Raw genomic sequence first — 27,815 nt, 5'->3', positions numbered from 1 at the left:
ACTAGACCCCTTAGGGAACTTATCTAGATGTGTGGTGAGCACCTTGCACCCCCAGCTGCTTCACAGAAGTTTATAATATTGAGCCGTAAAAATAAAAATTTTTCATTCCCTAATCTTGTATTATCATAAGGATAACAGGATAAATTGCACCATGAAATTTGTTGTGCAATTTCTCCTGAGTACACCGATACCCCATATGTGGGGGAAAACCACTGCTTTGGTGTACGGCAGGGTTTGGAAGAGAAAGGAGCGCTATGTTGGCTGGGATAGGTGGCAGACACCATGTCACATTTGAAGAGTCACTGACATGCCGAAACAGCAGAAACCCCCACAAGTGACCCCATTTTGTAAACTACACCTCTCAAGGAATTCATCCAGGGAAGTAGTGAGTATTTTTTAATTTTTAAATTTATACCATTGGGCAGTGAAAAAAGTATAATTATATTTTTACCACAAAAAAATGTTTTACCCTCAGATTTTACATTTTCACACAGGGCAATGGGTAAAAATGGTGTCGAAATGTGTCACACAATTTCTTCTAAAAGTGTCAATACCCCATATGTGGCTGTATCGTACCGCTCAGCCATACGGTGAGATCTGGGGGGGACGGAGCGCTATTTGACAATTGGAGAACAAATTATTGTAGAATAGGCATTTGAATTTGGAGCACAAAATTTTCTGAATTTCTTTTGGGGGGCAAGGGCCATTTTGCTTTTCCAGAGCCTTTCTGCTACCAGTAACTTGGAAGTCCCTTATATTTTTAACAGATGACGGACCTGAGTGGGGACTAGCTTTTTTTGAGGACTGAGTTGAAGCTTTTATTGGGAACATTTTACGTAACATTTATCCGGCGCTCTAGGCTGAGCACTTACATCGGGGTTTCCATCTAAATTTCCAAGTGATGTAATTCAGATGAAACCCCTGCGGGATCCATTCACTGTAATGAGGCAGCAGAGTTACTCTGGACTCCGTCTGGCCTCTGTTTAGCGGTGTCCTTTTTTTGAGAAGTGCACAAAACTGTGGCCAACCGCACTTTTATGCACGCCTAAAACAAATGACACCGTGGGATCCCAGGCTAGACGGCGTCCACAGTGGCCTATATCTGCCTCATTACAGGGAATCTTCCGTCATGGGTTCCGGCTGAATCACGTATTTCAGAGATTTACATGGAAACTCTGGTGTAAGCGCTCAGCGCAGGATAAATGTGGGCAGAGCCTTACTGCGATCTTTGGGAGACATAATAAACAAATCAATAGCAGGTGAAGAATTGGTTTTATTTATTTTTTTACGCCGTTCCTAGTGTGATATAACTGATTAGATTACTTTATTCTTCGGGTCGGTGCGATTACAGAGATACCAGATTTATATCGGGTTTTTATGACTGACAGCTGTCACACACTAAAAGACGCTTTTTTTTGCAAAATCTAGTTTTTGCATCACCATATTTTGAGAGCTATAATTTTTCCATTTTTCGGCAGACAGTCATGTGACGGCTTGTTTTTTGCGGGACGAGTTGACATTTTTATTGGTACCATTTTTGGGTACGTGATATTTTTTGATCGCTTTCTATTCCGTTTTTTGGGAGGTAAAATTAATAAAAACCAACAATTCAGGAATTGTTTTTTGAGTTTTTTTTTTATGCCGTTCTGTGTGTGGTAAAAGTGATCAGGCAGCGTTATTCTTCGGGTCAGTACGTTTACAGCGATACTACACTTACTGTATTTTTTTTTATGTTTTGGCGCTTTTACACAATAAAACAATTTTATAGAAAAAAATTTTTTTTGCATTGCTTTATTCTGAGCGCTATAACTTTTTTATTTTTCGGCTGATGGAGCTGTATGGCGGCTTTTTTTTTGCCGAACAAGATGACGTTTTCAGCGGTACCATTTTTATTTCTATTTTGCTTTTTGATCGCATTTTTTTCCACTTTTTGTTTGGCGATATGATGAAAAAGCATATTTTTTTGCTCCGTTTTTTATTTATTTTTATTACGGTGTGCACAGAAGGAGTTAATTAGCGTGACAGTTTTATAGCTCGGGTTGTTTCGGACGCGGCGATACCAAATATGTGTACTTTTTTTGGTTTTGTAAAAATATACGGATTTATTGGTTTAATATTTTATTTTTATTTATTTTGTGATTTTTTTTTTTAACAGTTTAAAAACTTTTTTTTTTACTTTTTTTTACATTTTTACTTAGTCCCTGTATGGGACATTAATTTTTATTTTTATGATCACTGATCTCATGTAATGTAATAGACATATATTACATTACATGAGATCTTCGCTGACTGTTTCACACTGTCTCTCCTGCCAGGCTTCAGCTGCAGGCTGAGCCATGCAGGACACCATATATGGCAGATCTGGAGGCGGTCATGTGACCTCCAGCTGCCATAGCAACCCCAGGTCCTGGAAAGTATCAGGGGTCGTCGGAGAGGTATTAGATTGCTAGTGTATAGGGTCAATAAGGGACTATAGCGAGGTCAAACGAGGAGGAGTGGGGGCGCTACTGCATTCACCACTATTTGGGTATGTGCACACGATGCAGAAATGCTCAGGATTTTTTCCTGAGCGTTTCTGCATCTCTCTGGCAGGAAAAAACGCATGCGGATTGTACATGCGGTTTCCTGCCAGGGACATGCGGAAATGAAGCGGTCTTCACTTTCATTTCCGCATGCGGGTTGACAAGCGCTTCCCAAGCGATTTTAGCATCACTTGGAAAGTGCTTGACAACTTCACACTATATAAATCCATGCAACCGGCATGGATTTATATAGTGTGTGAATGTCAAAAAATAAAAAATAAATCTATACGTTACCATCTGATGGCCCCCGGTGTCCTGCTTCGCTCGGTCCCGGCTGCCGGCAGTGAAGACTGTAGGACCTTCCGACGTCAGCGTCACGTGACCCGTCACATGACTCTGACGTCAGCGAAGGTCCTTCTTCATTCAACCGCGAAGTGCCCGGGAAGCCGGCAGGACGCAGCGCGGGCCGTCAGAAGGTGAGAATATATATATTTTTTATTTTATTCTTTTTTTTTTAATGGTACCTGGGTCTGGATGAGAGTCCTCTCATCCACACCCGGGTACCATCCGCACATTAGACCGCATGAAAAGCGCATCAACATATACAGTGATGCGGATTCCATGCGGTCTAATGCAAGTCAATGGCGGCAAAAGAGCAGCGTTTCCGCAAAATTAATTGACATGCTGCGGATTTTTGACCGCAGCGTTTACGCTGCGGAAAAATCCGCATCATGGGCACAGCACATGCGGATTTCCATTGGGGAACATTGCTGCCCTTCTACCATGCGTTTTTCATGCGTTTCTGCGGCGTTTACGCAACTGCAAAAACGCCGCGGAAACGCATGAAAAACGCATCGTGTGAACTCAGCCTTTGGGTTCCAGCCCCAGAGGCAAAGAAAACAGAGAGTCAGAAATATTAACCCTATCCCTCCCTACACTACACTATACAATCTATATACTCGACATGTGTATTTTTATATCCTCCACTAACTTTATGTATTGTTCTTAACTATAGGAATAAAAGTAAAATTTTATAGGGCTCTTTTCTTTTTGTCTTCTTTTTTTTGATTGATGGGGCCCTGCAGAATTAATTGTTGTTTGGGCGGCATTAATCAGTTAACAGGTTCCCTTTAAGCATAAAATGTAAATGAGTGAGGCACTTGCTTGAACATTCTGGTTGCAAATTTTGAGTCAATGATCAAGCACGTTACTTAATTGTAATGAATTCAAAACCCTTGGGAGTTAGGGATTGATTATTGTTTCTAGAATGTTCTAGAGTAAAAAGTACTTAATTGTTTAACCCCTTCTTGACATATGATGTACTTGTATGTCATGTAGCTGGTCCCTTTCATTGCTTTCCTTAGCTTGTTTGGCCTTCTTTTTTTTTTCCGAGCCTGCATTTTTCCTGGCAGATGATGGCTGTGTTACTCAGCCATCATCTGTTAGTAAATGTCATGAATGAAGCATAGTGGAGGTTGCGGCTGTTAGATGTCACTGTTGATTTGTTCTAATCACCCATTGATCAACCTATAATACAATGGTGGGGCGCCGATGGGTTGCCTGTTATTACCATTACTTCTGATAGCTAATTTATGGCTGGAGTTTAAAGGAGACCATGATTTTTTCATTACACAATCGAAGGTTTAAGTTCCCAGAGGGGACTATAAAATTCAATAAAAAAAATTAAAAAAGCTTAAACATTTTTAAAAATAAAAGATATAAAAATTGTAATCACCCTCTTTTTTCCCCCCATTAAAAATAAAAAAATACACCTGTTGTATCTCTATGTACCTAAAAGTTCAACCTATTAAAATATAAAATTAATTGACCCAATCGGTAAATTCTGTAATGAGAAACAGGATCAAAATGGCAGAATTTTTATTTTTCAACCTCTGCAACTCCAAACAAAAATGCAATAAAAAGCAATCGAAACATCAGATCTAACCCAAAATGGTATTGACAAAAATGTCAGCTTAGGGTGCAAAATATAATTTGCCATACGGCTCCATTGACCGAATAATGAAATCAGTGTACGGCTTAGAAAAGGGCGACACAAGTGAAATTTTCTTTTACGAATGTTTGTTTTGTTTTTTTTCACCACATGTTTGGTTTCGCCGTAAGCGAACTGTCCTGTAGAATCATATTGCAGCCATTTTTACTATATATCAAGCGTCGTAAAAACAAAACCCACTTTCCATTTTTTTGCACAATTTTGTCACACTTAGAATTGTTTTGCCATTTTCCAGCAGATCACATGATAAAATGGATGATGTAATTCAAAAGTACAATTTGTCCGCAGAACACAAGCCCCCATACATCTTTATCGACAAAAAGTAAAAAAGTTATGGGTCTGGGGAGAAGAGGAGGAAAAAACAAGAGTAAAATCTCCATGTTGGGAAGGAGCTAATAGGAATATATCACATGTATCTTTTAATTATCAAAAGCAAATAATGCATGTCCGTATCATTTTCCTATCTGGATTGACAGTTTCTTTATTTTTTGTACATAATTATGGGTCCTGCCCTGATAGAATTCAGAAATTTACGTTACAGAGCAACTACAAAGACATTAGAAGCTATTGTCTGGAGATGGCTTATTGCCTTCTATGGGAGAGTGTTCTAGGCATGCTCAGTGACCAGTGCAGGGAGGTGGAGGAGGTGAGCTGCATCTATTGAAAATGGTGGATTCTCTGTAATTTGCCCCACAGCAGTGTTAACTTTGAAGGAAACCTGTCAGTCTATTCATGCTGTATAAACCACTGTCAATATGCATCAGAGCCTGGCTGCACGATTGCAGTCAGGTATTTTTTTTCTGAAATGGTCCGACGTTTGTATAGTTTGATGATCACACTGGGAATTATTGGGGCAGGTTAAACTAGTCCGGGTTGTCTCTGTCCAGATTTTCACAGCGCTGCACCAGATGATTGACTGGTCTTTCGCTAAGTACACACACATGAAAGACTTATCAAGACGCCAGCCGAGGACAGCATCAGACTAGTCTGGTCTCTTTCTATGGTCCCCTGCGGGATCATTAAACTATATTTCGGGCAGCCTGACTCTGATTCATGCTGCTCTGTCTTTTGTACAGCATGAATTGCGTGACAAGTTCCCTTTAAAGGGGTTGTCTGGCTTTGGGCAACAAGTCTGCAGTCAGTGCTCACTGTGAGGATTGTCCAGTGCCAGCAAATTGCATACATAGGTCATGTGCCGACTAGACGTGTGCGGCCTTGCTTAATGCAAATGTATTGAGCGAGGTCGGGCACGTCTAGCTGGAATGTGTCCGGAAGCACAGTACAGACCAAAAGTTTGGACACACCTTCTCATTTAAATATTTTTCTGTATTTTCATGACTTTGACAATTGTATATTCACACTGAAGGCATCAAAACTATGAATTAACACGTGGAATTATATACTTAACAAAAAAGTGTGAAACAACTGAAAATATGTCTTGTATTCTAAGTTCTTTAAAGTAGCCACCTTTTGCTTTGATGACTGCTTTGCACACTCTTGGCATTCTCTTGATGAGCTTCAAGAGGTAGTCACCGGAAATGGTCTTCCAACAATCTTGAAGGAGTTCCCAGAGATGCTTAGCACTTGTTGGCCCTTTTGCCTTCACTGTGTTTTCCAGCTCACCCCAAACCATCTCGATTGGGTTCAGGTCTGGTGACTGTGGAGGCCAGATAATCTGGCATAGCACCCCCATCACTCTCCCTCTTGGTCAAATAGCCCTTACACAGCCTGGAGGTGTGTTTGGGGTCATTGTCCTGTTGAAAAATAAATGATGGTCCAACTAAACGCAAACCGGATGGAATAGCATGCCGCTGCAAGATGCTGTGTTAGCCATGCTGGTTCAGTATGCCTTCAATTTTGAATAAATCCCCAACAGTGTCACCAGCAAAGCACCCCCACACCATCACACCTCCTCCTCCATGCTTCACGGTGGAAACTAGGCATGTAGAGTCCATCCGTTCACCTTTTCTGCGTCGCCCAAAGACACGGTGGTTGGAACCAAAGATCTCAAAGTTGGACTCATCAGACCAAAGCACAGATTTCCACTGGTCTAATGTCCATTCCTTGTGTTCTTTAGCCCAAACAAGTCTCTTCTGCTCGTTGCCTGTCCTTAACTGTGGTTTCCTAGCAGCTATTTTACCATGAAGGCCTGCTGCACAAAGTCTCCTCTTAACAGTTGTTGTAGAGATGTGTCTGCTGCTAGAACTCTGTGTGGCATTGACCTGGTCTCTAATCTGAGCTGCTGTTAACCTGCGATTTCTGAGGCTGGTGACTCGGATAAACTTATACTCAGAAGAAGAGGTGACTCTTGGTCTTCCTTTCCTGGGGCGATCCTCATGTGAGCCAGTTTCTTTGTAGCGCTTGATGGATTTTGCAACTGCACTTGGGGACACTTTCAAAGTTTGCCCAATTTTTCGCACTGACTGACCTTCATTTCTTAAAGTAATGATGGCCACTCGTTTTTCTTTACTTAGCTGCTTTTTTCTTGCCATAATACAAATTCTAACAGTCTATTCAGTAGGACTGTCAGCTGTGTATCCACCAGACTTCTGCAGAACACAACTGATGGTCCCAACCCCATTTATAAGGCAAGAAATCCCACTTATTGAACCTGACAGGGCACACCTGTGAAGTGAAAACCATTTCCGGTGACTACCTCTTGAAGCTCATCAAGAGAATGCCAAGAGTGTGCAAAGCAAAGCAGTCATCAAAGCAAAAGGTGGCTACTTTGAAGAACCTAGAATATAAGACATATTTTCAGTTGTTTCATACTTTTTTGTTAAGTATATAATTCCACATGTGTTAATTCATAGTTTTGATGCCTTCAGTGTGAATGTACAATTTTCATAGTCATGAAAATACAGAAAAATCTTTAAATGAGAAGGTGTGTCCAAACTTTTGGTCTGTACTGTATGCAAATCACATTCTTGCGATCATGTGCCTGCCTGCTTCTGGCTCCGGCACTGGAGAATCCTCACAGTGCGCACAATGTGACAATTTACAAGTCTGCAGTCACATGTAGTGACTGCAGACTTGTAGCCTAAGGCTGGACAATCTGTTTAATTGTAAACCTTCCCATAATTAAAATGAGATTAATACTGGCTCATTATGAATAGGAAATATCAGTTTATTATGAGATTTACTGTTGAATGTGAGGGCAGGAAAACATAATACAGGATTATTATTATTATTATTTTTTAGATATAACAACATGGAAAAAAATAAAATCTTCCAAATAACAATTTTCTATTAAATAATATTTAATCAGTGTTCTGTTACTTTATATTTTTTTTGCAGATTTGCTGTGCATCATTAATTATATATAATATTTCTTTACAGGAAAACGCAGCATCAACATGTGGAATGATATTGAGCTTTTAGCAAATGATGACACTGGGAGTTGCCGTTTGAACATTGATTCTCGCCAAGAAAGCGGCACCGCTTTGTACCAAGTAGACACACTACTAAAAATCTCCTCCACTGAAAAAGTAAGTCTTCATAGAGCACAGCCCTTTTAGTGAAATATGAAACCTAGTGGCCCCAATGTTTGTGGGATTACTCAGATTTGTTGGTTGGTCAGGAGTCTGGCATAGTTGGGTGGCTGAATGATCTTCAAGGTTGTCACCTAGTTGGTATAAAATATCATTATCATTATTTAGAGGTGTCAGTTTATGTAAATATTGGCAATGTTATCATGGTTAAATATATGGACAATGTCTGGGGTGTTCTTTTCTTAAATGCCTGTATTTGTGGCTAATTACATTTTTTTTAAATTGTGCTTCATTAAAACCTTTGTAGTGTTCTACTTTCATATCCTTTATAGTGAGCTGCTCTGATATGATAGTTTATCACTCCTATCTTCCTTGAGCCTATTTTACTTATTCGTGAAAAACGGACTGTTTTTGCATCTGTATTAGCTCTGGTTATAAGACCCAGTGGTCTGGCCAGGTCTCCCAATGTGAGAACAGTCTGTGTTTCATTGATGTGTGAAACTGGCCTTAATCTGTACTGTCAGGTGATTTTTATGGCCACATGAAAGTTGAGTTTAAGATGAGCATATGATACATACGTGTGCTGTCTGTGTTCAGATCTGATAAAACACGGACCAGTGCTTCTCTTTAGGGCTGTTCAGATGAACTGTTCCCCATGGACTAAGTAGCTGTGGAAAAAAAAAATGAAAAATCGCAGCATGTACTAATCTCTTCCGGTTTATTTTTTTGGATGAGACTCGCCTATTCAAGTTTATGCTGCAGGTAAAAATAAAAACAACTGATCCCATACAGATCGTCCATATTGCATCCAATTTTTACAGGTACATTCCAAATATTAACATAGGAAACTGTATTTGGTCTTGTACGGTTTTTATAATGTTGATGTATAAAAACTTATACCATACGGATGTAAGAAATGGACATTGAGATGACGTGGATGATAATTGTCTGTTTGTCATATGCTCGTCTGAACCTGGCCTAACTTTGCTCAGGAGCAGGAAGATGTGAGTTATAAACTCTCCTGTCAGAAGAGCTCACTCATGGATTGTCAGAGATGAAAACATTGTAGCGCCTTAATTTTTTTTTTTTCAAGAATACAAGTTCAGAAAAAAATTATTTCCGAAGGTGTTTATGTCCTTTAATGCATATCGCCGGCCGAAGATGGAAATGTGACTGTGCTACTGAATTCCTATCTGTGTTCACAGTTGGGTCGGAGCTTTGTCGCTCATACTCTGGTGTTTGACAAGACAAAAAGTGCTGAATGAAGAACTATTTTACCCGACCTGACGACAGACACCTTGGAGTTCGATGAACCACATTGTGACTCTAAGGGGCTCTATTGAGTAATGCATTTAGTACTGCATTGTGTTCAAGTAATTTGAAAACAAATCAAAGCAAGTGAAGTTTTGGGCTTTTTCAGATGAGTGGTTTCAGCACCGTCCTATTTTCATGCAGAAAGATTGTCTGTGCATTTGACATCTGTTGTGAATGTATTTTTCATTCCTATGCATGTTTGTAACAGGTCAGTTTTGTTACCCATTTTAGATGAAAAAAATGCTATTCTAGCTTGTCTCCATTCCTTTGTTTTTAAAACAAAAACCCCAAATCCAGATCCGTTAAAGGGGTATGCCCATATTATGAAATTAACAAGAGGGCATATAGGGAATTAACCAGATAACATTCGTTGTTTATGCGTTTTTCACCTGGTTGGGCTGTGAGGAACACAGCACTTATAGGGCTTAAAAAAACAAAAATCCAGGTGCTCCTGCTCCTCTGGTTGGAAGAATCCAACGTGGATATAATTCAGGAAAAGGAATGTAGGTGTGCCGCGCTGCTGGTGAACGATCCCAAGACGCAGATATGTGAAAATCAATTGTAGTTTATTCTCGACTCGTTTCCGGGTCGTACCGACCTCTTCTACAGGAGAACCACAATCCTAAATGCAGAGAAAGCTTAAATAGTTCAAACATTCAAAACCTAGCACCAAGGTATCTAAAAAAACGCCAATTGGAGGTGTTAGCTGCGTTTTTTTCATTCATTTAAATAAAGCAGAACAAGAAATACAAAAGTGATAAAATAAATGAAGAAGAGTCCAAGTCAAGCACTATAGAAGGTACTTATGCGAAAACGACTGCTTTTTCTTAAAGCGGCTTCAGGGGGGAAAACCTCGGCAGCTCCTTTTTCATAATGAAGATGTTGTGTGCACATACCCCAAATTAGGCACTGGCAATTCATAAGGCAGCAGAGAACTCTTCCATAACTCTTCAAAACAGCTCCAGAAAAAGAAAAACTCCTCCAACAGCTCCTTTAAAAAAAAGTATTGTTTCCTGAAGCAGTGTTTTCTTGGAAAACCTTTTCTTTTTGAATGCCTTAAAAAACTCAATCTGCTTGATGCCTGCCTCTGTATAAAGCGAAAAATAGATGTTGATTTTTGCAGTGTGATTTTGACTTTGAGTTTTATCCATTTTTGGCAAGTCACACACTGTGATTTAACCACTGTAGGGCGCATATGTTCAGGAGACATGTGCCACAGTTAGGATGGATGCTGTGACATCCATCCACCTTAAGGACCCATTGTAAAGAAATGTATACTCCATGGCATATGTTTACATGGTAGACAGATGGAAGTCGAAAGAACATTCTTTTGGCCTCCATCTGGGTATACTGTAGGCTTACACTACTCCTATGTAAAGGTCATTTGTCAGTAGGATCAACCCTCCTAAGCCGTCTGTATGGGCATGTAGGTCATAGGAAGCTGAATAAAGCGATACCTTGATATCTGCGATCCATTGTCTTATTCCAGAGAAATGTACATTTTTCTTTCAAGTAAATGAGCTGTTCAGGGCTATGGGCCGGACACTGAGGTGCAGGAGAATCTGCCCCTCCAGTGTGAAACATGTGATCACTAAGAGTCTTCCCTCCTGATCTCACTGCAGAGCTGTGTGTGATTATGCCTGACACATCTGCAGGATCCTCTCAGCTTCCATCTCACAGGCAGACAGGGCTGCAATACAGCAGAGCTGTGAGAGCTGCAGCTGATAACCTGTTTGTAAGAAGATAAAGTTCAGTTCTACTGTTCTATGTGAGTTACATGTCTCACACCGGTAACTCCCCCTTTTATTTACAATAATCCCTGGAGACAGATTCTCATACAGATCAGTGTCCGACCCATAGTCCTGAACAGCTCATTAATATATAAGGAAAATGTGAATTTCTCTGGAATAAGATATCAGATTGCAGATATGAAGGTATCATTTTACTCAGCTTCCTATGACCTGCATACCCATATAGACTGCTGAGGAGGGTTGATCCTACTCACAGATTAACTTTAATTGAATAACAATTGTTTTCAATCATCCTGGTCATGTGTTTTTTTTTTTTCTCTGTTACTGGATTACAAGTGCTGAGATTGACAATGTTGTATTTTTTTTATTGACTGTACCTTTTTGTGTTTCAGGTTTCCTTTAATCCGAAACTTTTTGCCTGTAATACAAGCGAAGGATGCATTATTGTTGCTGACAAATCAGTGTGTCTTCTTGACAGTATTTGCCAGTCTCTGCTGCTACAGCTACAGTTTGGTAAGTCTTGAACCCATTATATTATCCCAGATGTTTCAATAAATTATGACATAAAGAGAGTCTACCCAAACTGACAGGATAAACGAAGCACATAGCCTTGTAATGGATATAGGCCTTCCTTATAAACACACATTTAGTGCCCTAATCGCTGCCTCTGTTCTGCAGAAACTGAATCTTAACCACACATGTTAGAGTGCTCAGTGCATCCTTTTTTTTTTTTAAATCAGATACTTTTTTATTAAAAGACTTTTTTAACATTACACATAAACAACATTGAGGCATCACCCAACTGGCAATGCCCTTCAAAACCCACCCGTTCCCCCTCCCCCCGCCCACTACACCCCCAAAAACCACATGGCAAAGACAAATTTAATTACAGACCGCATATTATCATATAGCTTATCTAACTGTTAGAGCATTGATAATTTGATCCATGGATACAGAGCATAATATCTAATAGTCAGTGATTAGTTAAGTAGAACCTGAGAGACCACAACATTTCAAACTCAATTGATATTTAAAATGGACATAATATGATAACCATGAAACGTGCTCCATTTACCCCAGATTTTATCAAATTTACGTATAGCCTTCTGCTTTTTGTACACTCCCTCTTCTATTCTTAATAAAAGATGCATTCTATCCAAGAATTCCTGGAACCTGAGAGGGGAGGGATCCAACCATTGTGCAGCTATAAGCTTTCTGATCTGGTATAGAGTCCTCTTAACGGCTATTATTTCATTCTCTTCACATCCTATTTTTTCTACATGGCCCAACGCACAGACTTTAGGATATAAGAGTAGATTACACTCAAACACATTATTAATGTACTGCACACACTCATTCCAGAATACCGCGACCCTCCTACATGTCCACATGATATGCATAAGATCTGCTCCTTCCTCTCCACATTTTGAACACACAGTCATTCCTTGCCCCAATGCGCTGTAGAAATTTGGGAGTTCTATATACCCTATGCAATAAGTACAACTGTGAGAGTCTATGTGCCTCACATGTAGATAGTATCGGAACGCTCCCCACCACATCTTCCCATTCTTCCGAGGTTATAGTACCAATGTCACGTTCCGAGGTTATAGTACCAATGTCACGTTCCCACCTCTCCTTAACCCCTTTACAGCCTGTGACGTATTATTACGCACAGGCTGTAATCCCCCGGTTCAGTGAGGGCTCCGGCGCTGAGCCCGCACTGAACCGAGCACATGTCAGCTGATTATTACATCTGACATGTGCCCGCAACAGCAGCAGGTGGAATAGCCATCCACCCGCGGCTGTTAACATGTTAAATGCCGCTGTCAATCTCTGACAGCGGCATTTAACAGCGCAGCGCCACAAGCGCGTCACTTGCCCCGCCCATCGGTGACCCCGTCGCGTGGTCGCGTATCACCGATGGGTGGGCATGACAACCCAGGGTCTGCAGCAGACGCCTGTGGTTGTCATGAGCTGGTCGCTATGAGCGCCACCTAGTGGTCGGCGGTCATAGCACAGGACCATTTATCGGTCGACCATGACGGCACCACGAGAGAGGGAATCCGCCCACCAAGGACAGGTAACCTACAGGCTTAAAAGGGGGCGGCCCTCCCTCTCGCCTCAGTTTGGTTTCCTGTCCTTGATGGAAGGAGCCTATCGCAGGCGTGGAAGAATGGCGACAGCTGTCGTAGCAGCGCCCCTATCTGGGTTCGGCAGCTCCAGTGTTTGGCTATGCTTGTGCGCCCCTATCTGGGCGAGGCACAGCATTCTTGTGCACTGAGGGTTTTTGTGCAGCGGGCTGCTCCCCTGTCTGGGGTGGCAGCCCTTTTTTCTGCCTCGACCAGGTGCACCTCCCGTGGGAGTGTCTGCCCTGGTTGGCATTCAAAGTGCGGTGGGGATTGCGCCCTTGGTCGGGGTGACAGCCCACTATCACGCTGTGTGCCCGGCGGAGGTGGGGCGCGGGGCCAAGGTTATTTGTGGCCCCTCGCCCCCGACTGGGAAGGATACCAGGCGGGGAGTCGCTAAAGCATTGCTTACCTGGAGCGCTGGCAGTGTGCATCCTCGCGCGAGGCTTGTGCGGCGCGTGCTTCCGGTTTCTAGGAGCCGCGGCCGATGACATCACCGTGACTCAGCGACCACGTGACCGGAACCCGGAAGTGGCGCGGGAAATTTAAAAAAAAAAAAAAAAGAGGAAAAAGGTGGGCTACCGAGGCTGTCTATTTAACTGGCCAGGTAGCAGAGCTCAGAGCTTCTCAGAGCTTCATTCTCTTACCATGGAGTCTGAAGGCGATCAGCTACAGCAGCAGCAGCAAGTTGAGCAGCCGCCATCCTCACCATCTCAGCGGCTGGTTGGGGAGCCCCAAAAAGCGCATCGCACACGTGGTTCTGGTAGCCTGTCCTCAGGAAAGCGGAGTTTGGTGTCTAGGTCCAGCCACCACACCTCCAATAGGATAGATGATTCTGCAGCCTCCAGGGAGGATCACCCAGCTGAGAAGGGTCCTTCCTCCAAACCGGTACCAGATGTTTTTTCTTGAGCTGCATGGGTAAGTGATCTTCGAGAAAGTTCACTTTGTAATAGGGTATCCTTCTCCCCTTCTAATTTTAACAGGGGAAGAAATGTACCTCCAAGGCAAAGCACATTCAGTGTGCGTTATGTAAATCCGTCCTCCCTGATGGATACCCTAAAAAATTATGCCAGTCTTGCATAAATCAAACGCTGGCAGAAGAAACACCTTATCAAACGGCAGGTTTAAAGACCCGAGTTAAGACTGAAATTCACAAAATCCTCTCCAAAAAGGCTAGAGGGAAAGCGGACTCAGACTGTGAAAGCTCCCTAGTCCCGGATGACCCCCGGCCCTCAGTCTATGAGTCGGACTCGGATGATGTAGCCTCTTCCTCTGCCTCTTCCTCAGATAGTGGTGTGGGGCAGAATTGTTTTCCCCTTGGTGAGGTCGACTGCTTAATTAAAATGGTTCGGTCTACCATGGGCATCACAGAGGCCAGACAGGAAAAGTCAGTTCAGGATGTTATGTTCAGGGGGCTGGGACAAAGAAAGAGACGGCGTTTTCCCTTTAATGAAAAAATTCGGGACTTGATCCATAGTGAATGGAGGAAACCGGAAAGGTAGTGTACTCTGCCTCCATGCTTCAAAGGAAAGTATCCCTTTGATGAATCAGCTTCTTCCTCCTGGGAGAAAGTTCCTAGGATAGACGTGGCTATAGCTAAGGCGTCCAAGAGTTCCTCCCTCCCCTTTGACGATATGGGGGCTCTTAAAGACCCCTTGGATAGGAAGGCTGATACTTTCCTCAAGAGGACCTGGGAAACCTCTGCGGGAGCCTTGAAACCCGCGGTTGCGGCTACCTGTACCGCCAGGTCCCTAATGATTTGGCTAGACCAACTAGAAGCCCATCTAAAAAACAACACCCCGAGGAAGGAAATTTTAGCGGACATGTCACTTCTTCAGGGGGCAGCAGCTTTTCTGGCGGATGCATCGGCTGATTCTGTCAGGTTGGCAGCAAAATCAGCTGCCATGTCCAACTCAGCCCGTAGAGCTCTGTGGCTGAAGTGTTGGCCGGGGGATATTCAAGCGAGAACAAGACTCTGCTCTATCCCCTGTGAAGGGGAGCATCTCTTTGGGTCGGTCCTAGATGAACTGTTGGATAAAGCAAACGACAAAAAGAGGGGTTTCCCTAGCCTGTCTATTCCCACGTACAAACGCTCTTTCCATAGGAGAAGGTTTCTACGTAGTAAACACCAGAGGGGTCAGGAGAAATGGGAAGACCGCAGGCCAAAAGGTAAAGGGCTCCTATTCGGCTCTTCTACTAACCAAGGCCCCTGGAAACCGAGTCAATGACTCGCAGCTCAGGTAGGGGGGAGGCTGTTGGGCTTCTTACCTGCCTGGACAATGATTTCTTCTAGTAATTGGATCCTTGGTCTGGTAGGTTCCGGTATGAAATTTGAGTTTCAGCGAATTCCTCGTGGGAGGTTCATCCTGACCCCAAGCCGTTCCTCAGCACTGGAGCAAACGGCCCTACAAGCGGAGGTCCTGAACTTGGTCCATAAGGCCGTCCTGGTAGAAGTCCCGACAGCAGAGAAGGGACTAGGGTTCTACTCACCGCTATTTCTGGTCACTAAGCCTGACGGGTCCTTTAGGTGTATTATTAACCTTAAAGCCCTAAATAAATTTTTGTTAATTCCCACCTTTAAGATGGAATCCATCAAGTCCACAATAAAATTGCTTTTCTCAGGCTGTTACATGGTAGTGTTAGACCTGAAAGATGCCTATTACCATGTACCTATACATAGAGACTTCCAGAAATACCTTAGGGTGGCTTTGATCATAAATGATGAAATTAGACATTTTCAGTTTGCAGCCTTGCCATTCGGTCTGGCCATAACCCCTAGGGTATTTACGGAGGTGATAGCGGAAGTTATGGCTTATGTGTGGGAGCATAATATTTTGATTATCCCATACCTGGATGATTTTTTGATTGTCGGAGAGTCGGCCTCCCAATGTCACAATCATCTTAAACTGGTATCCTCTGTCTTGGAAGGTCTGGGCTGGATCCCTTAATCTGGAAAAGTCCAGGGTAGTCCCTTCAAAAATACAACAGTTCTTGGGTATCATGCTGGATTCAGACCTCCAGATATGTTTCCTTCCAGAAACCAAGAAACAGAGGGTTAAAATGCTGGTGGAAAGAGCACTTTCAAACCCAGTCATGTCCCTTAGGGCTGCAAAGTCCTTGCTAGTTACCCTATCATCTTGCCTTCCGGGGGTTATGTGGCACAATACCACTCCAGGGTCTTACAATGGGACGTCTTGCATAATGAGGTCTTGTTAAATGGGCACTTGGAAGGGCGGATGTCCTTATCTCCCCGATCTAAGGACTCGTTACAGTGGTGGGTGAACTCGGAAAACCTGTCTCAAGGTGTTCCCTGGGTGTTTAAAATATCTAAAATAATTACAACTCATGCAAGCTCTCATGGATGGGGAGCCCACCTGGGGGATATAGTTGCCCAGGGGTCCTGGTCAGATGATGAGAAAGCTCTTTCCTCCAATACTAAGGAACTACTAGCAGTAGACAAAGCGGTTGGGCATTTCTTACCGTTCCTTCACAAAGAGAACGTTAGGATCTTGTCAGACAATAACATAGCGGTGGCTTACGTGAACCATCAGGGGGGTACTCGTGCTGGATCACTAATGGAAGTGGCGGATCATCTCTTTCAGATCTCGGAAGGCCATCTCCTCTCCTTAACAGCCCTCTACATCAAAGGGAGAGAAAATATAAAGGCAGACTTTTTAAGCCGTCATTCTTTAAGGCAGGGCGAATGGGAGCTAAAACAGGACATTTTTTTCCCAGATAGTCCAAAAATGGGGTCTTCCGGTGGTGGATCTCTTCACCACAAAGCTAAATCGGAAGGCAAAGCTCTTTTGCTCCCTAGATCCGAGAGAAAGGCCCCTGGCGGTAGACGCTCTCCAAATACCCTGGAATTTCAGTCTGGCCTACGCCTTCCCACCGTTAAATCTCCTACCTATGGTTCTAAGAAAGATCAGAGAGGACAAGGCGAGGGTCCTCTTGATCGCCCCCTTCTGGCCCAAAAGACCCTGGTTCTCATGCCTGAGGAACATGTCCATCTCAGATCCTTTGGTCCTGCCCGAAGTTCCGGATCTATTCAGCCAGGGTCCAATACTCCACCCTCAGGCTCCTGGCCTCCACCTGACGGTGTGGAATTTGAGAGGTCCCTGTTAGAACAAAAAGGATTCTCCCGGGGTCTAGTGACTTCGCTTTTGCATAGTAGGAAACCTGTCACCACCAGGATTTATGCTAGAGTTTGGGAAAAAAAATTTTCTTTCTCTAATTCTACAGTGGGTGAAGGAGCGCCAATTGGGAAAATTTTAGAATTTTTACAGAGGGGCCTCGAGTTGGGATTGGCAACAAGCACCCTTAAGGTCCAAGTGTCGGCGTTGGGTGCTCTGTATAACTGTGACCTGGCCGGAAATTATTGGGTTTCTCGCTTCATAAAGGCGGTAGGTAGATCCAGGCCGGTTATCAAGACTAAATTTGTGCCCTGGTACCTGAATTTAGTTCTAAAAGCGTTATCTGGGTCTCCCTTTGAGCCAATAGATTCTGCGTCCCTTAGATCTATTTCTCTCAAAACAGCGCTTCTGGTAGCCCTAACATCAGCTAGAAGGATTGGTGATACTCAAGCTCTATCCGCGGGCCCTCCCTTCACTCAGATCCTGGACGATAGAATAATTCTTAGAGCAGATCCAGCATACCTCCCTAAAGTAGCTTCCCGTTTCCACAGACTCCAGGAAGTAATACTACCCTCATTTGTCCGAATCCGAGTAATCTAAAAGAAGCAGAGTTTCATGCCTAAAGGCCCCGTCACACTAAGCGATGCAGCAGCGATCCCGACAACGATACGACCTGTCAGGGATCGTTGCTGCATCGCTAATACATCGCTGGTGAGCTGTCAAACAGGCAGGCTCACCAGCGATGAGGGGAGCAGCGATATCGTGGAAAGAATCGTTCCACGATGTCCTGCTCCCGTTACCAGCCTGCTGCTTAAGCAGGAGCAGGCTGGTAACTATGGTAAATATCGGGTTACTAAGTGCGCGTGTGCCCCTAGTAACCCGCTGTTTACCATGGATACCACTCTGCTACGGTGCGCTGGAGCCTCCGCTCACCGTAGCAGAGTGGTATCTATGGTAAACAGCGGGTTACTAAGTGCGCGCGTGCCCCTAGTAACCCGATATTTACCATGGTTACCAGCCAGATCGTTGGTCCCGCTGGTCACACACAGCGATGTGTGCTGGCCAGCGGGAGGCCAACGACCAAAAAATGGTCCAGGACACTTTGCAACGATCAGCGACCTCACAGCAGGGGCCTGATCGTTGCAAAGTGTCACACATAGCGACATCGCTGGTGAGGTCGCTGGTGAGTCACCAAAACCGTGACACAGCAGCGATCTCGCTAGCGATATCGCTTAGTGTGACGGGGCCTTTAGACGTGAGAAGATGTGTGATTAGGTACCTTTCAATCACCCAGCCCTTCAGGAAAGATAGTTCCTTATTTGTTTCTTACCAGGGGGTTAGGAAAGGGCTCAAGGTCTCTAGATCCACCATAGCTAGATGGATCAGGGAGGCCATTACTCTTGCTTATGAGTCCAGCAGGGAGGAAGCGCCACAGGGATTGAAGGCTCTCTACCCGGCCAGCATTCAGTGAATGTGGTAAAAAAAAATAAAAAACAACTGTGGTATTGCACTTTTTTTGCAATTTCACCGCACTTGGAATTTTTTTCCCGTTTTACTTTACACGATATGATAATACTAGTAATGGCGTTGAAAAGTACAACTCGTCCCGCAAAAAATAAGCCCTCACACGGCCATATTGACCAAAAAATAAAAACGCTATGGCTCTGGGAACAAGGGGAGCAAAAAACGAAAATGCAAAAACGCACAATCCCAGGGTTGCGAAGTGGTTAACATTTAAGGGTCTGTCCCACTGAAATTGCTGCATAAGTATCCCGTAGATTCTGGAAATCAATCCATTCCCACCTCTATGGCATAATAATGTGTTAAACAGTAGATGATGTTGAATTTTACTCTGCATATGTCGCAGCTGTACAAACCATGCATGCCTCATTTGGAGATAAAAGTAGAAACTAGTTTGTGAAATACAGTATTCTTCTTTCAGCTGTTTGAATGATTTAAATATTTCCTCCTCTAATATTTGCGCCACATTAGTTATTCCCAATTTTTCCCATATTCCGAATACTTTCAATTTGTGGATCTCTGGAAGGCCCGCATTATGCCACAACAGGGTAAAACCTTCTATTCACAACAACAGTTTGATTTTCTGCCACATTTTCCCCATAAGTGCTAGGGTCGGAAGATGCCGCCTAGCATCCCACCCCAAGATTCCCTTTTCTAGAAAGGAGGTAATTGGCAAATTGTGTGTGAGTAGACGTATCAGTTTATCTAGGTTCCCCTTAATTAACCAGAGTTGTTGAGTCTGAGAGGCTAGAAAATATATCCATGGATTAGGTGCGGCTAGTCCCCCCTGATCTTTGGGCCTTTGAAGTGTATCCAAGCTGATTCTGGCCACCCCTTTTTTCCAGATCAATTCCCGAAATAGTGCTTGAAATTTATAAAATATTCTCATGGGATCCAGACCGGTGAATTATGAAGGATATATAATAATTGGGGTATTAACACCATTTTAATTAAGTTAGTTCGACCTACTACTGATAGGGGGAGTTTGTTCCAAGTATTGGCCTTTTGTTGAAATCTGGTAAGCAGTTCAAGTAAGTTTAAAGGAATGTAATCTCCGATAGATGTGGTCACTCTAACTCCGAGATATTTAAATTCTCGCACAATCTTCAAGCAAGTATTCCCTGCCCTAGTATTCAGAGACAAACTATCCACCGGCGTACGAACTATCCGTAGGCCAGAATGATCTCCAAACTCCCTTATTAAATTCATAGCCGTCGTCAGAGATTGCTCCATGTCGCCCAAAAACAACAGAAGGTCGTCGACATATAGGGCCACCCGCTCCTCCAGTGTTTTATAGCGGAACCCCTGTATATCGCTGCTGGAGCGAAGCTTAACAGCCAACGGCTCCATAGCCAGGGCAAACAGTAAGGGAGACAATGGGCCTATTTCAATGCTACCAGAAAGATTGCCATTAATTCGAATCCGAGCTACCGGATTGTTATACAGAATCCGCAGCCAGGCCCGAAATCCAGTACCAAACCCCATCTTTCTCAAAGCAGCCCATAAATACTCCCATTCGACACTATCAAAGGCCTTCGCGGCGTCAAATGATAGCACTGCCCTACCACCTGCATTTTGTGACTGCATTTGCATCTCCTCCAGCGTAATTGGTGCATCTAGTTGCTCTCTCTGGCCATCTGTCAGACATGGTATTTGCATATCGTGAAGATATAGATCTATGTCCCTTCGCGCATTAGTCAGTTTGGAGGCATATAATTGTCTGTAAAACTGAAAAAATTCTTCCATTATAGCCTTTGAATCAGTAATTACCACACCCTTAGTATGCTCAGTGCATCCTTGGTGTGGCCAAGAGGCTCAGTGCCCATGACGCGCCCCTGGGCCTGTGTCGCGCTGCGATGCGCACGCGGGAGCTTACCCGGAGCCGGATCTCTTGAGGGTTGTAGTCTCGTGGCGGCGACCCGGTCCGTGCCCAGGGAGTCAAACTGAGCGGCGATGTACTAGCAGTAGATGGTTGGTGACTACGCCACCCGTTGAATGCAGCTATGGAGCTGCCGCTGCAGGGCAGACCGCTGAGGCCGGTGGAAGGATAGTGCAGCGTGGATGGTATAACCCCCAACGGGAGGGGTATGGCCTCAGGGCAGCCGACGTGGATGATGGGGGTAGCAGGAACCACTCAGAGACGGTGCGGTGTAGTTCAGGGTCTTTACTGGTGACAAAGAAAGACCCTCCCGGAGTACTTGCTAGTGATAGGGGCCTGGTCAGTCCTTGAGCAGATGGGATTTCCCCTGGCCAGGCGGAGTTGTAGGCCTTCCCAACTAACTGTACTCTTCTGGCTACCTTGCTAGAGGCGGGAATAAGTAGCCCACGTCCCTGAGTGTACCGTGTGGTGCTCACCCGTATGGCCGGTGACTCGGGGCCTTCTAATGGCTTCCGCTCCACGATGGCGGTGCTGGTCCCACGCGTGTGACCGTGCCTTCGGGCTTCTGGGCCAGAGGACCTGAAATCCTCTGCCGGACGGTTTCTGCTGCTGGGTAGGAGTTAGTCCCCACAGCCTCGGACTCCGGGTCCAGTTAGAAATCTTCTCAGTCAGGGCGAGCTCTGCAGCTGCCAGCCCCTGACTCGTTGTAACACTGCTCCCCACAGAGCTCCTGATGTTTCTTGCTATGCTGCTTCTCTTCTCTACTCTTGTTCTGTCTTCTTTCTCACTCACTCTGCCTCAGCCCCGGGTTTATATAGGGGAAGTCCTTCCCCTCCCAAGACTGGGCAGGAGGTGTGGCATGCACAGGATCCCTGACCAAAGGACCTCCCACCTGCTCTCAGACGTAATATCTGTGGCAACCAGACCCCTGGGGTGTCACATTCCCCCCTAGTGAAATTTAGTACTCCGGGACTAAACATATTTTTTTTTTTTTTAGAAAAACATAACAAGGTATAACAATAACAATACAATAAGAAAAACACATAAGATGGTTACGGCGTGTCCGCAACCGGGTGCAGTTTTGAAAAGCAAGGTGTCCATTTCACCAAAACAGGAGACGTAACCAGGTAGGGGCCTGTCCTGCCCCGAGTCCTTAACAGTCTTTAGTCCATCCTGGGTTACGCTCCAACTATGTACAAGGATTCCCGGTAAATCCACCAAGGACTCCTAAAAAGAACTAGAAACACAAAATTATACACAAGCAACTATAAACAAGTAAACATTATAAGATAGCTTAAACATTTAGATCCTCCAACGTGCGGGTAGCTGGCCTCTAGTGGCCCTAGTGGACCTACGGAGCTGACTGTCTGGCCCTGAACTACAGGGTGTAGGAGCTGTCAAGGGTAAACTGGGCAGCTGTCTATGGGCCCTCTGGCTCACTAGGGGTATGGCAGGCTCACTATAAGCAGAGGGTTGATTTTCCGGGTCTGCTTGTGTAGAGTCTTCTGCCTCCTGGACCGGCTGTTCTTCCAGCTCTACCGGTTGCTCCGTAGGTTCTTGGGATGATGGTTGGAGGAAGGTGAGTACGGGTACCACAACTGCACCATTGACTTGAGTCCAAGACCGAGGGAAGTCCCCGAGCACGGTACTAACCATATCTTCCCTTTCCTCTACGGGTCGATGGTCTTCTGGTTCCTCTTCAGGGTTCCTCAGTTGTTCGGGACACTTCTTCAGGTGGTCCCGGGATACAATGGCTGTGGTTTCCCCTCCGTCTTTACTGATGGTACAGACCTTCGGGTTTTCGTGGCTTGAGGGCAGTACGGTGTACGGGTCCTTCTCCCACTGGTCGTCCAACTTGTGGAGCCGTCTCTTCCTCTTCAAGACCTGCTCTCCGGGTACCAGGGGAACAGCGGGAGCATACTGGTTGTAAGTTTTCTCTTGTCTTTCCCTAGCCTGACAGAGACTTCGCTCCACGCTCTCCTGTACTCTCCGGTACTGCTGCTGCCTCTCTGTGTCCCAGTCTGTTTCTGGTGAAGTGTCCTCGGGTGTCAGGACTCCCATTTCCAGGTCAACAGGTAACTTACCAGGTCTTGCCCTCATTAGGTAAGCCGGGGTACAGTTGGTGGAACCTACCGGGATGTGGTTGTATAGGTCCACCAGATCGGGCAACTTTTCAGGCCACATACTGCGTTCTTCCAGGGGCAACGTTTTTAGAAGATCCATTACCACCTGGTTCATTTTTTCACAAAGTCCATTAGTCTGCGGATGGTAGGGTGTCGTCCTTATCTTCCGGCAGCCATACAGATTGCAGAATTCCTGGAAGACCTCCGCTTCAAAGGCAGGTCCCTGATCCGTCAGCACTTGGTCCGGGTACCCGTGTGGACGGCAAAAGTGCTGCTGGAAGGCTCTAGCTGCTGTTTGAGCCGTTAAGTCCTTGACAGGGACGACAACCAGAAACCGGGAGTAATGATCCACGATGGTTAACGCGTAGACGTAGCCACTTCTGCTTGGGGTCAGTTTTACATGATCCAAGGCTACCAGTTCCAACGGTTGCCGGGTGACGATGGACTGCAGGGGAGTCTTCTGGCTGGCGCGGTCCTTCCTTCTCAGGTTGCACGGGCCACAGTCTCTGCACCACTTCTCAATGGTTCCCCTCATGCCTACCCAGTGGAATCGCTCGCGCAGCAGGAACTCCAGCTTCTTCCACCCGAAGTGTCCAGCTCCGTCGTGGTATGCCTCCATCACCATGGCTGCGTCTCTTCGTGGCACCACTACTTGCCAGAGTAGTTCATGCGTCCGGGAGTTAACCATCCTGCGGCACAACTTCCCCTTGTAAAGGAACAGTCGACTCTTCTCTGCCCATAGTTGTTTGGCTTCCTCCGGAGCGTCTGGTTCAAGGCAAGCCTCCGGGCGAGTCAGCATCTCCTTCACCAGTCGGACGGCAGGGTCGCTGTCTTGCGTTTCCGCCCAGTTGTAGTGAGGTAAGGGGTTCAACGTAGCAGCCTGCTTACTCCTTACCCGGTGGGAATACTGGATAGTCTCATGACGGTGGAACGCAGGGAGTTCAATCTCTTCCAGTCCCTCCGGATCTTCTCCTTCGTCCGGCAGGTTGGGCATCCTGGACAGGGCGTCCGCGTTAGTATTGGAGCGCCCTGCCCGGTATTTGATTATGAACTCGTAGTTGGACAGACGGGCCATCCACCTCTGCTCCAGGGCACCGAGTCTTGCCGTGTCCAGGTGTGTCAACGGGTTGTTATCCGTGTACACGGTGAACCGGGAAGAAGCAAGGTAATGCTTAAAGCGCTCAGTGACTGCCCATACCACGGCCAGGAACTCTAGCTTAAATGAGCTATAATTCTCGGGGTTCCTTTCGGTGGGTCGCAGTTTTCGGCTGGCGTAGGCGATTACTCGTTCTTTCCCCTGCTGGATCTGGGACAGTACGGCTCCTAGCCCGATGTTACTGGCGTCGGTGTAGAGGATGAAGGGCTGGCTATAATCCGGGTACGCCAAGATTTCATCCCCCGTGAGGGCCATCTTCAGCTGGCGGAAGGACTCTTCTTCTAGCTCTTCCCATTTGAAGGGCGGCTTCTGGTTCTTGGCCTTCCGGGACTGGCCTATCAGGAGGTCCTGCATAGGCGCTGCCTTTTTGGTGAAACCGGGAATAAACCTTCGGTAGTAGCCTACCAACCCGAGGAACTGCCGCACTTCTTTTACGCTGGAGGGGCTTGGCCATCCCTTAATTGCGGTGATCTTATCGGGGTCGGGAGCCACTCCGTCAGCGCTCACCACGTGTCCCAGGTACTGCACCTTTGGTTTCAGGAGGTGACACTTGGAGGGTTTCACCTTTAGGCCGTAACTCGCCAGAGCTTCGAACACCTCCGCCAGGTGTTTCAGGTGGTCCTCATAAGTTTTGGAGTATACGATGACATCGTCCAGGTACAACAGGACCGTCTCGAAGTTTCTGTGGCCCAGACAACACTCCATTAGTCGTTGGAAGGTTCCCGGTGCGTTGCAGAGTCCGAACGGCATGCAGGTGAACTCGCTAAGTCCCATCGGGGTGGTGAATGCGGTCTTCTCCCGGTCCGCCTCTGCTACAGGAACCTGCCAGTACCCGCTAGTGAGATCCAAGGTAGAGAAGAAGTTAGCAGATCTTAAAGCAGCCAATGACTCCTCTATCCTTGGTAAGGGGTACGCATCCTTGTGTGTGATACGATTGATTTTCCGGTAATCTACACACATCCTCATGGTGTTGTCTTTCTTTCGGACTAAGACTAGTGGAGCTGCCCAGGGGCTACAACTATCCCGGATTACCCCAGCCTCCTTCATGTCTCTAAGCATCCCCTTGGCGTGTTGGTAATGTGCAGGGGGTACGGGTCGATACCTCTCTTTTATGGGAGGATGATCTCCCGTGGGGATGCGGTGTTCTACCCCCTTGACTCGCCCGAAGTCTAACGGGTGTTTACTAAACACTCTCTCATACTCTTGAACCACCCGGTAGACTCCCTGTTTCTGGTGGGAGGGAGTGGAGTCAGTTCCCAAGTGTAGTTGCTGACACCAATCCTCCATTACTTTCCTAGAGCCGTTACCTTCCTCCGGGTGAGATGGAGGCAAGGGTTCCACAGACTGTATAGAGTTTTGGTTGATGGTATATAATTTTGCTAGCGTGGCATACCGGGGCAGGTACACTTCCCTCTCCCCGATATTGATTATGCGAACGGGCACCCTCCCATGGCGTACATTGACCACCCCCCGTGCTGTCAAAATGGTGGGCCTACTGTCTGAGTAAACTGGTTCTACCATTGCCTGGTCATCTCTACCTCTCAGACCAATAGCTGCCCGGCACCAAATCATCATTTCACTTTTTGGGGGCATGGCAATAGGGAAAGGGTCACACATTCTTACGCTACCAATCTCACCGCCGGAGAGTTCCACCTGTTGCCGTCGCATCAGTGCCCGGATCTCTTTCTGGAGCACTCGCTGCTCGCCGGAGCTGGCGTTCTTGGCAACCTGCTGTAGAAGGAAAATCACCTCTGCAAGACAATTTTCAATTACATTAGTTCCTAGAGTTATTTTTGGGTGGCTCTCATGTTTGTCAATGTCTACAATGATCAGTCCCTGTGCTGCCAGTTCGACTCTACCGATTTTGATGGTCACCTCTTTAAATCCGATCTGTGGCACGGGCTGGCCATTGCTGGCGATGATACTCAAGTCGTCGTCAGGGTAGCGGGTAATATCCGAGTCATTCCAGTACTGCTTAAAGAGCACGTACGGGATGGTGGTGACCTGTGACCCGGTGTCCAGTAGGGCACTCATTGGAATGCCATCCAGTACCACAGGCAAGACTGGACGTCCTCCCACATATCTGTCGCGCCAGTTCGATGGGCCTGGTGATCTTTTTCCTGGGGGTTGGCCCTCTACCCCAGGTTGTGCCCGTTTAAAGAACAGTACCTTTCCATATGTCCGGGTTGATTGCAGCGGCGGCAGATGGGTCGTCCGTCCTCGCTGTATCGGTCACTGGGTCTTCCTCTGGCCGGTGGGGTCCTCCTTGGTCGACGCCACGGGATGTCCTCCGGTCCGGATGCCAGCTGGATCTTCCCTGGGGTGGAAACCTGTAAAGACTGCACAGTTCGGGTTAGCGCAGCAACGCTCTTAGCTAGCTCTTGGACCTGATGGCGTAGGTCTGGAGCCGGGTCATTGTCCAAAGCCTGCGCATCAGCTCCCACAGGCCCTGCCGACAAGGGCGCCGCCTCCTGGTGGTAAGTGATAGCTGGGCGCCTGTGGGTCACAACGCCACCCGGTGCCGGTTCTCGGAGCACCCGGATGGCTCTGTCCTTGAACTGTGCAAAGTCCAGATGGGGATCCTGTAAGGCCATTGCCCGCAACTGGGTTTGGTGGGCATTGCAATATAAACCCTCTATAAATTGTTCAGTCAACAGCCTGTCCTCGTTTCCCACCCCATCAGGGTCGGTCTGCTTTATGGCCCTCAGGGCCTCTTGTAGGTTTAGTGCATAGTCCCTTATACTCTCATGCGCTCGCTGCTTGCACCCGTAGAATCTAAGCTTAATCTCGGCTGAGGTGCGGGTATCAAAGGTGTCCTTCAGCCGGGTTAGTATCCCTGCGACAGTCTTCCTCCCAGGTGGCCAGGATTTTACTTCCCTTTTGGCTGCCCCAGTTAGTTGGGCCACCAGGATGCTCACTTTTTGCTCTTCTGTGAGGGGGTACACCTGGAAGAGGCTATCCAGCTTTTCTCTAAAGTCATGCAGGGTATGTGACTCCCCTGAGTACTGGGGTAGCCAAGCTGCTCCCGGGATATAGGGCATGGTGAAGGGCATAACTGCAGCAGCGGTGGCGCTGGCGGGGGTTGAGGCAGTGAAGCTCTCCTCCGTATCCGACATCTTCCTCCCCCCTAGTGGACCGTGGCCTACCTTGCGATGATCCTGTTCCGTAGGCCGCGGCTCCGCAGTGGATCGTCAGGGTTGAGGACCTTCCGTCGCGCTCCGGTGACGTCGGCGTCTGCTGGGCTCCTTCCAGGACCTTACGCAACGTCCGGACGTGAGGCGGGGCTTCAGTTCTCGCGCGCTTTCGGAGTCCACGCCCCTCTTCTTCCCGCGCGGCGTCCTCAAGATGGCGTCCAATGGCGGGAAAACTCCACGGATGGCGGGAAGAAGGTCGAAGATGGCGCCGGATGGCGGGAAAACTTCGCGGATGGCGGGAAGAAGGTAGAAGATGGCGCCGGATGGCGGGAAACCTCCACGGATAGCGGGAATCTTCACCACTGATAAGTTTGAACAGTCTTTGCTTTTCAGGCACGCAGTACCCGGTGGTTGCGGGCACGAAATCCTGCCGACTACGCCAAAGTTGACGCGCCCCTGGGCCTGTGTCGCGCTGCGATGCGCACGCGGGAGCTTACCCGGAGCCGGATCTCTTGAGGGTTGTAGTCTCGTGGCGGCGACCCGGTCCGTGCCCAGGGAGTCAAACTGAGCGGCGATGTACTAGCAGTAGATGGTTGGTGACTACGCCACCCGTTGAATGCAGCTATGGAGCTGCCGCTGCAGGGCAGACCGCTG

General features: G+C 46.5%; 1 protein-coding gene across 2 annotated transcripts in view; it reads left to right on the top strand.

Moving 5' to 3' along the window:
- KNTC1 (kinetochore associated 1) overlaps window positions 1–27,815 on the top strand; it is a 221,818-nt gene that overhangs the window by 8,945 nt on the left and 185,058 nt on the right. For both annotated transcript variants that reach the window (XM_073676226.1, XM_073676227.1), the window contains exons 2-3: window positions 7,873–8,021; window positions 11,482–11,602. In XM_073676226.1, the coding sequence (XP_073532327.1) occupies window positions 7,890–8,021; window positions 11,482–11,602 (253 nt within the window). In that variant the 5' untranslated portion in view covers window positions 7,873–7,889. The remainder of the gene's footprint in view (window positions 1–7,872; window positions 8,022–11,481; window positions 11,603–27,815) is intronic.

This window comes from Phyllobates terribilis, unplaced genomic scaffold (assembly GCF_046119375.1).
Source record: "Phyllobates terribilis strain yellow unplaced genomic scaffold, ASM4611937v1 Scaffold_1__5_contigs__length_1240528914, whole genome shotgun sequence".
NCBI classification, from domain to species: Eukaryota; Metazoa; Chordata; class Amphibia; order Anura; family Dendrobatidae; genus Phyllobates; species Phyllobates terribilis.
This window is presented reverse-complemented; position numbering and strand designations above follow the sequence as displayed.